This window comes from Nanorana parkeri, unplaced genomic scaffold, assembly GCF_000935625.1.
Source record: "Nanorana parkeri isolate BGI_ZX_2015 unplaced genomic scaffold, ASM93562v1 scaffold522, whole genome shotgun sequence".
Classification (NCBI taxonomy): domain Eukaryota; kingdom Metazoa; phylum Chordata; class Amphibia; order Anura; family Dicroglossidae; genus Nanorana; species Nanorana parkeri.
Genome location: NW_017306790.1, coordinates 599,836 through 608,998, shown reverse-complemented (window position 1 = coordinate 608,998; position 9,163 = coordinate 599,836). Strand labels below are relative to the sequence as shown.

General features: G+C 47.1%; 1 protein-coding gene across 2 annotated transcripts in view; it reads right to left on the bottom strand.

Annotated features, from left to right (window-relative positions):
• Positions 1 to 9,163, bottom strand: part of TBC1D19 (TBC1 domain family member 19) — a 108,986-nt gene that overhangs the window by 89,138 nt on the left and 10,685 nt on the right. Inside the window, exon 2 of one of the 2 annotated variants that reach the window (XM_018561406.1) lies at positions 6,929 to 7,001. The exons of the other annotated variant lie outside the window; for it this stretch is intronic. Coding sequence (XP_018416908.1) covers positions 6,929 to 7,001 — 73 coding nt within the window. The remainder of the gene's footprint in view (positions 1 to 6,928; positions 7,002 to 9,163) is intronic. 2 annotated transcript variants of the gene reach the window in all.

Sequence of the window (9,163 nt, the reverse complement as noted above, 5' to 3'; positions counted from 1 at the left end):
CCTTGTTACTGAGGTGAAAAAAGGTGAGATATACTGTAATCAAGTTAGGGTCCTGCGTTGGATCTCTGCTGGCCGTTGTTTCCAGCTCAGCCCCAACTCAAGACAAGACCATTTGCTTTGTCATGGATGCAGTGGCGACTCTAGGAACACTATATAGGGGGGCACATAAGATACCACAGTCAAATCTGGGGGGGCACTAATCATTTTCATTGCATGTCGCAACCGCTGGGCACCGAGAGCTGATTTAATTGCGGATGGCATCTGCACCCTGCGGTTGCGACATGTAGTCCAACGCCGCCCACAATCCTCCGCAATTAAATCAGCTCTCAGCGCCCAGTAGGTGTGGAATACAGCAGGGGCTGACTGGCAACTTTTAGCTCCTTGTTACTGAGGTGAAAAAAGGTGAGATATACTGTAATCAAGTTAGGGTCCTGCGTTGGATCTCTGCTGGCCGTTGTTTCCAGCTCAGCCCCAACTCAAGACAAGACCATTTGCTTTGTCATGGATGCAGTGGCGACTCTAGGAACACTATATAGGGGGGCACATAAGATACCACAGTCAAATCTGGGGGGGCACTAATCATTTTCATTGCATGTCGCAACCGCTGGGCACCGAGAGCTGATTTAATTGCGGATGGCATCTGCACCCTGCGGTTGCGACATGTAGTCCAACGCCGCCCACAATCCTCCGCAATTAAAACCGCTCTCAGCGCCCAGTAGGTGTGGAATTCAGCAGGGGCTGACTGGCAACTTTTAGCCCAGGGGACAAGTACAACCCAGAGGCCCATGGTGCAGCTACTTGGCCCCCCTGCCGCTCTGCCTCTTCCCCCCCTTCTCCCAGCCCCAGCCTGCCCTTTTTGCCATCCATGTAAGGGTAGTGTGAATGGTCGGATGATGTGAGGACTCCTAGTAAGTCCATGAAAGGGGTGACAGGCTGGGGGATGGTGCTCTACTCCCACTGGGCTCCCTACATGGTTCTGGCCTTATTCCGCTCTATATCTGGTACTTAGGCACTCTCGCCCACTGTAGACCGCCGCTGGCTGTCCATGCTTCTGGGCTGTGAACTGTGAGAGGAAAGTGGGAGGGGCCGGATAGTGTCAAAGTCAGTGTTCTATAATTTTTCTCGATCCTATACATTTTCTCGACTGTGTCACTTCCAGTGGGGCGAGTCTTCCAAATCAGCTGTTTTCATGACCTCCTTTCTTCATGATATGCACACCTGGAGGGGACGCGGTATAGAAATTAATGGGTTGAAGAAAATTATAGAACACTGGTAGTGGAGGGATGTCTCGTCAGTGCTGTGCGCGTGTACGACTCCTGCGACCCTGGTAGTTCTGCCACTAACGCCAAGCTGTAGAGGGACTATAAATCTCAGCAACACATTATACAGCAATGCAGAATACCACCATCAGCTATGTAGGACTATAAATCTCAGAAATACATTATACAGCAATGCAGAATTCCCTTAGCTATAGAGAACTACAATTCATACAAATTAATTATACCCCAATGTAGAATAATACCAACAGCTATAGAGGACTATAAATACCAGCAATACTTTATACAGCAATGAAAAAAAAAACAGCTATAGAGAACTACAACTTTTTTTTTGTATGTGTGTGTTTGCAGGGGCTGGGGCCTTTCATTTTATGGGGGATTTTAAATTTTAGTTTATTTAACTTGTAATTTTTTTAAAACTTTTTTTCTATTTTTTTAAATTTTTACTTTTTATGTATTTAACTTTATTTATTTAATTTTTTTAACATATTTTTTACTTCTTATTAATTTAACTTTATTTTTTTTAAACTTTTTTTAGATTTATTTAATTTTTTTAACTTCATTGCTGGGAGCAATAGCCAGCCTGCTATTGGATATTTCAAGTTGCAATAGCCAATAGCAGGCTGGCTACTGCACCCACCCACTGCCTGCTGTCAATCAGCAGAGGAGGGACCTGATGTTTTCCATAAGGTCCACCTGTTATTGGCTACTGCAATTTAAAAGAGCCAAAGCAGGCTGGCTATTGCGGTCAGATGCTGGAATGAAGACGATCGCACGGCTGCGGCAGGAGAGGAGCGCAGACGCCGCAGAGAGGTGAGTAGACTGGGGGGGGGAGCTCACAGACTGTCGGAGGGTTCTCCTTACAGGCTGTAATCGGCAATCTGTCCCCACTGACACAGATCACTGCAGCCGATTACACCCTGTAGGGAGAAACCGCTGACAGTCTATGAGGCTGCAGCGGGGAGAACCCCTGTCCCAGCAGATAGCTGTGTGATAACCGTCCCGGGCACAGTTATATGCTGGGAACAGGGATTCCATTTCTCTTACCTTGCACTAGCGCCGTGATTGCCGCCACTGTTAGCGGGGGGCACACGGGGGGGGGCAGGTGATAACCTAGGGGGGCAATTGCCCCCCCTTGGGCCCCTGTAGCGACGCCACTGCATGGATGGTGCCCATTTACAACACCATGTTGCGGTAGGAACATAGTGGTGTGCGCTGCAAAAAGTAAGACATGGCTTACGTTTTTCAAACACAGTAAGGTGAGATGTGCTGGGATCAGCTATGTGAATGGGCCCTACAGGAGAACTAGGCAGGGCTAACAATACTGCTTGAAATTTCAGTGCAGCGGAAGCACTGTGAAGTCAGTCCAAGTTAGGAGCCGAGCGCATTTCATCATCAGGATATTTTTGTATTTGCGATTTTTTTAAAAGACAAAACCTAGGTACATGTGCATGTATTGCAGGGATGTATTGCATGTTTTTGTTTTTTTGCCCACACCTGAGACCAAGCATGAATGCTAAACATATCCAGGAAAGTTAACAGATGAATGTGCAAGGTACACAGTTTCCTGTTTGTACCTTTCAACTGTGTGAAAATCAACAAATTACTTTTTTACACCACGAAATTTCAATTTAAAACCATCGTTGAGGGCAGAGCTTACCAATGGTGGCGGCTGGACGTGTTTGTCCTTAGCTCCGCTGAAGAAGAACCGGGCATCGCGGCGAAAGTGCCTCTGACCGCCTCGTTTCCTACCAGTATGGGCTCCAAACGTAAAAGTCCCAGGGGTCCAAGCGGGTCCACTCACGGAACCCGAGAGCCGCCATAAACAACTTTTTTGCGGCTCCAGTGACGACGCGATCGGCCGAATTAGCAGGCCGCATGGCGCTGCCTCGTGGGGACTCCCCGGCCACCCTGGACTCACCCTCTTCCCAGCCGACTGATATGTCTCCCGCCCTGCTGGACCGGGATGTCACCTCTGACGAGGACTCTGTCCCTGGCAGCTCTACAGGTAATGTGAGACAGCTGCTAGATCATCTCCCCTCTAAGAGGGGCATGGAGGCCCTGTTCACACGCTTTGAACACATACACAGGGCAGATGTGGCTGGCCTGCATGAGGCGATTAAGGAAGTCCATAGCCGGCTGCACACTGTGGACCTGCATATGGATGCCCACCGCACAGCAATCACAGCCCTGCAAGCAGCTGCACTGGCACAGCATAAACTATTGCAGTCTGTGTGGACGGACATGGACGATGCAGAGGAAAGGAACAGGAGGAACAACGTGCAGATCCGCGGCCTTCCGGAGGCAACGTGCGCAACAGACCTGGAACCTACAATCCGAGGTATCTTTAATACACTTCTTAATAGAGGGGTGGCAGAGCCTATTGACCTGGATAGAGTACACAGGGTCCCTGGGTTTAGCAACCCCTCTGCGCAAACAACCCAGACACGTACTGTGCCTGGTCCACTTCTATAAACTGAAGGAGGAAATCATGGCCAAAGCCCGGGAGCGTGGCACCCTTGACTTTGACGGTGCAACTATCACCTTCTTTCCGGATCGGTCGCCCCGCACCATGGCCCTTCGCAGGGCACTGCAACCTCTGACCACTCTACTCCGAGATCGCCACATCCCCTACAGGTGGGGCTACCACTTCCACCTGTCAGTGCGAAAGAATGGCCGCCTGGTGATCCTGGGCTCCCCGACTGATCTTGCCGATTTTACTGCTGCCCTGGGATTCTCCTCCTCTGTGGAACTGGATCCCTGGCTGGATCACCCGGCTCCCATACTCCCTGAGGTGCCTTCGTTTCCCCAGTGAACTGAAGTGTCTCACTCTAAGAAGTCCAGGAGGGAGCCTACTTCATGCAGTTCCCTGCCTTAAAGATTGCAGCTCACTGCCACCACTTCCACCCTGCATGAGGATCTTGTCACCCTACTTTTCCTGCTTTGGGAACCTCCCTGACCTATGACCCTTCCCTGTCCCTGGATGCCCCGCTGTTTCCACCTTGTTTACATTGTGCCTCCTGCAATGGCGGATGGAAATGGACAATTAGAGCATGACCTTGCCCCGCTGTGACACTCGCCCCGAGTGCTATGCTTCTTGCGGACCCCTTACAGGTGATGGACCACTGTGGTGGCATTCCCGTGGTCAAACCTACACCTACCTACGTCTCTTGTCCCTTATCAGCTATTCATCTGCGGAAGCGGACCACTACGTGGAAATTTGGGACATCACCCCTGCTCATGCCACTGGGCCGTAATGAGGACTGTACTACGGGTGATGTATTGCTATGCAACCAAATGACATTTATATTGCGGACCCTTGTGGTGGCACCTGTACTTCGGGGACGAGGCTAGGGGGCCTGATCACTGGTTTTCTGTGGTCTGGCCTTCGGCTTCGGATCTCCGCCCCCTAGATGGCACATGGCCTACTACTTACTTTGGGGTCCTGGGCTTAGGCTTCCCTCCCCCTACACACGCCACAGATAATACCGCCCCCCAGTCAAATGGGAAGCCTTCAAATGCCTACTCAAGGGTATCCTTATTTCCCATGCCACCCGCCTGAAAAAAAGCACGCTCGGTGGAACTTACCTCCCTATTAGGCGAAATACACTTGCTGGAACTTCAACATAAGTCGAGCCGAGCTGCCACCATATTGTTAGCATTGGAACAGAAACGTTCTCATCTCCGCTCCCTCCTAGATCTCAGCTCCCTAAAATACAGGGAGTCCTTGCGCAGATCTTTGTATGAACATGGCGATAAGTGCGGGCGTCTGTTGGCACGGTCCATTCGAACGCAACTTACGCGCACTTATGTCCCTAAAATACAGACGAAAACTGCCCAGGTGGTTCACAGTACTGACCAGATTGCGCAAACGTTCCAGGCCTACTATGCCGAACTATATAATTTACCTGCCCCGGGAGCTTCCTCCCCGCTCTTGAACCCACTGGAACTGGCGGCTTCATACATCGCGGCCACCCCTCTCCCGATTCTCCCGGCCGAAGCTGCGACCCTACTCGGGGAGCCCTTCTCCCTGGAGGAGGTTACAGGGGACATTGGGGGACTTCCCTCCAGGAAGAGTCCGGGACCTGATGGCTTCACTGGTGCTTTCTACAAACACTTTAGAGACCCAATAGCCCCTCTACTCCATTTCACGTTTAATGCCATCTCCGGGGACTGCCCCTTCACCAGACAATCGCAAGAAGCACATATCACGATTATCGCTAAAGCTGACAAGGATCTGACGCTCTGCTCTAATTATCGCCCAATCTCCCTTATCAATGTGAATCTTAAGCTATACGCTAAGCTCCTAGCGAATCGCCTAAGTCACTATGTCCCCTCCCTTATCCACTTGGAGCAGGTGGGCTTTGTCCCATTCCGCAAGGCCAGAGACAATACTGTCAAGACACTAAAACTCGTGCGCTATGCTAAATCTACAGGCCTACCTATGTACCTGTTGTCGTTTGATGCGGAGAAGGCGTTTGATCGCCTCAGTTGGAACTTCCTTACTCTTACGCTAGAACAGATTGGACTACCAAAATTGTTTGTGGATAAAGTTATGGCCCTCTATCACTGCCCCACGGCCCGGGTGCGGGTAAACGGCTCCCTGGACAGGGAGAACTAGACAGGGTTGCCCACTGTCCACGTATTTGTATATCTTGGCCATGGAGCACCTTGCTGAGGCCATTCGGCAAAACCCATCGATCCAAGGGGTCTGTGTCCAAAACCAACACTATAAAATGGGTCTTTATGCGGACGATGTTCTCCTGTACTTGTCCAACCCCGTGTTGCTCTCCCCTCCGTGCTAGAGGAATTTCGGAGGTTTGGCTTCGTCAGCAACTTTAAGGTGAACTTACATAAAACCGAGGCCTTAAACGTCTCCCTTCCTTCAACGGAGGTTACCCACCTACAGGAACATTTTCACTTTAAATGGTAACCGTCTATTAAATATCTTGGCGTCCTTTATCGCCTGAACTTTGCTCCGCTTCTCCAATTTCCCCCCCTTTTGTTTCTCCTTTACTGTTCACCCCCTTATGTCTCTCCTACCCCATCTTGAGTTGTGTGTATGCTTTTTACCGCCTCCTCCCTACGTTTAATGTTGTCCGGGCTGACGGGATGCAACACGGCCATTTCACCTCATACCATGCCTTCGGTAGGGAATGTAAAGTACTCAAATTACAGCTACTGCTCCTCACAATGTGATGATGCCTTGATGTCTAACACCGCTGCCAACGTGACTACTGGATGGCAGGCACTCATGTATACATATCTGCTATATATATCTGGACAGTGAGGACATGTAAATGCATCCCAAGATTCTGTGTTGATATTTGGACGTGATTGCACTTTGTACTTCTGTACATTTTGTACTTTTGTATTTATGTACTTTTTGTATTGAAAAACGGTAATAAAATCTCATTATTTAAAAAAAAAAAAAACCATTGTTAAAGAGCTCTACTGAAAACCATGCAATTAACACATTGATAATGAATGACAATGTAGGCTACGTATTCTATGATTCATTCAGAAGGAAGGACTTTTTCCTGTGCTTCATCCTGGTATTATTATGTACATGGTATCCCCTATGAATCTACAAACCAACTAAACATTCTGCCTCCAATGTTAAATATGGAGAAATTCAAAGGATAACATACCAGAGGTCTTCAAAAAATCTCTTATATCTTCCTTCAGTGTTTCAAGTTTAATATCAGGGCTGAGCAGACATCTCTGTAAAATAAAGAAATGATAAACTGAGAAAACATTTACAAAGGTGTTATTAAAGATACTAATACTTTGGGAAACTGGAGAATTTTTTCATCATTTGTTAAAGTAAAACTATGATGGTTTTAGGGTCATTTTTAGTCTGCAAGTTTTTAGTTTTAGTTTTTAGGTTTGCAAGGTTTTAGTTTTTAAGTTGTGACAACTTGCTTCAAATAATAGACCATTAAGGACACATTCAGTAGCTTAAATCCTTAAAAGAGAGAGAGAGTCGTGTGGACAGCCTAAACCTGAGGTCTAGCTAATAGGTAAATTGTGGATCTAGGGATGGCGGCTTTATTCCACCCACATGTGGACCCTCAGGAACAACAAAGAGGGAGTCAGACTTGCAGATGGAAGCTGCAGCAGACAGATACACCTGAACAGCCTGAGCCATGTCCAAACAATGAAGAAGAATGTAGGATGTTTAAAAGCAGAACACAAGGATAGTAAAACAAGGGGAAGAAGGAGTTAATTAGGAACAACTTTTATTAAAAATAGATTTTTTTTTTTTTACTTCTTAGATTGCTATTAACATAATATACAGATCTACAAATGAATGGAGCAGAGTAAATACAAAGTAATAATGTTATTTTGTATCATGCTTCTATTTACAAACACTGTTCAGAATGTAAATTTTTTTACAGCGGCTGCTGTCAATTTCTGCCAAATGTGGCAGGTGGGAACTTGAGCAGGAGAGAAGGACGAGCATGCTACGTACGCCCTGTGTATTTCTATGAAGTATTTTGGGGTGCACGTTCACAATTAGTTAAACATTATCTTCTCTAAAAATGAGCCGAGCAATGACAGCACAGGGACCAGAAGTGATGCAATCTGTGTCGCTCCCGGTCCATAGAGCAGGGAGATCAGCGAACGGAAGTTTGGTGCTTTCCTGCCCAGCTTCCCGCCATCACCCGACATCCCAGTCCCGGGCCTGCAGGAAGGGCAGCTGAGCCTGGAAAACATGGCAGGGGTGTCGGTCAGGCACTTTACCGGCCCATATAAGTGTTCTGGCGGCAGTTGAAATGACAGAATCCGGTCATTGGGCCGTGCTGTCAATGACGTACTATGCATGTCCGTTACTGCAAAGGGGTTAACATCTGAGCCATAAACGTGAGTCAACGGGGGTACGTTGGCTTGAGTCTGCATAGTCTGTTGACATTCTTTGCGTTTAGTTTTTTTTGGGTGGGGGGGGGGGATTTGGTGTGACTAATATGCTAAGCTATATAAGGTATTGGTTCTACCTTCCATTGACTTGCATTAGCAGTTCACAGCAGTTCGTTGCTTTGAAAAAAGTAAAACCTGCTCTAGCAGAGGGCAGCGCAAGGAACTGATGTGAACTGCTTCCATTCACACCCATTCATTTTCAGACGTCCTTGCCTTGGCATCCATTGAAAACTGGATGTTAATGGATCTGGTGTGAAAGGGGCCTAAAGGGGAGCATCTTCAGGGGAATGTAGCCGAAAGGTAATCATCTGTACTGCCCAAAGCTGGGCTTTAAGGAGTGTATTGCTGTGCATTGCTATGCAGTTTGCTGCACATTTTCCTGTTTTTTGCTAAAAAATTTATGACGGTGAACATGCATTAAAATAGACATCAGTGCAGATCAACAAGTGTTTTTGAAATGCAAAAGTGTGAATATGGCCAAAGTATGGGTTCATCAATAAATCAGACACATCGCACAGTTCAAATGAAGGTTTAAATGATAAAATAAACAAAACAAAATGTCTGAGAATTAATGAATAGAAGGATAGGAAACCACTAATTAACAAGAAGGAAAAACAAATCTTGCTCTCGATACTCAACAAGTAGTGTCCTGAAATAGGTTTTTCACAGCTGTGTCACACAGGGCTTCCAGGGCCACAAACGTCACATTACTTATCCTTCACTGCAAGCAAATGCAAAATGCCCAGGAAATGCTAAATCATTAAACAAATAGTGTCCTGAAATGGAAATTGGCTAAGCATGCTGTCACCGATTAGAAGAAATGACTGAGATATTGTGATAATGGCGATCATTAATAGCTATTTTTAGGATGGTTTTATACAATCAAAGTGAAGGAAACAAAGCTTGATTAGCTTCTGGAATCCATTCAAAAGGAAACACATTCATGAAATAAATGAAAATATGAC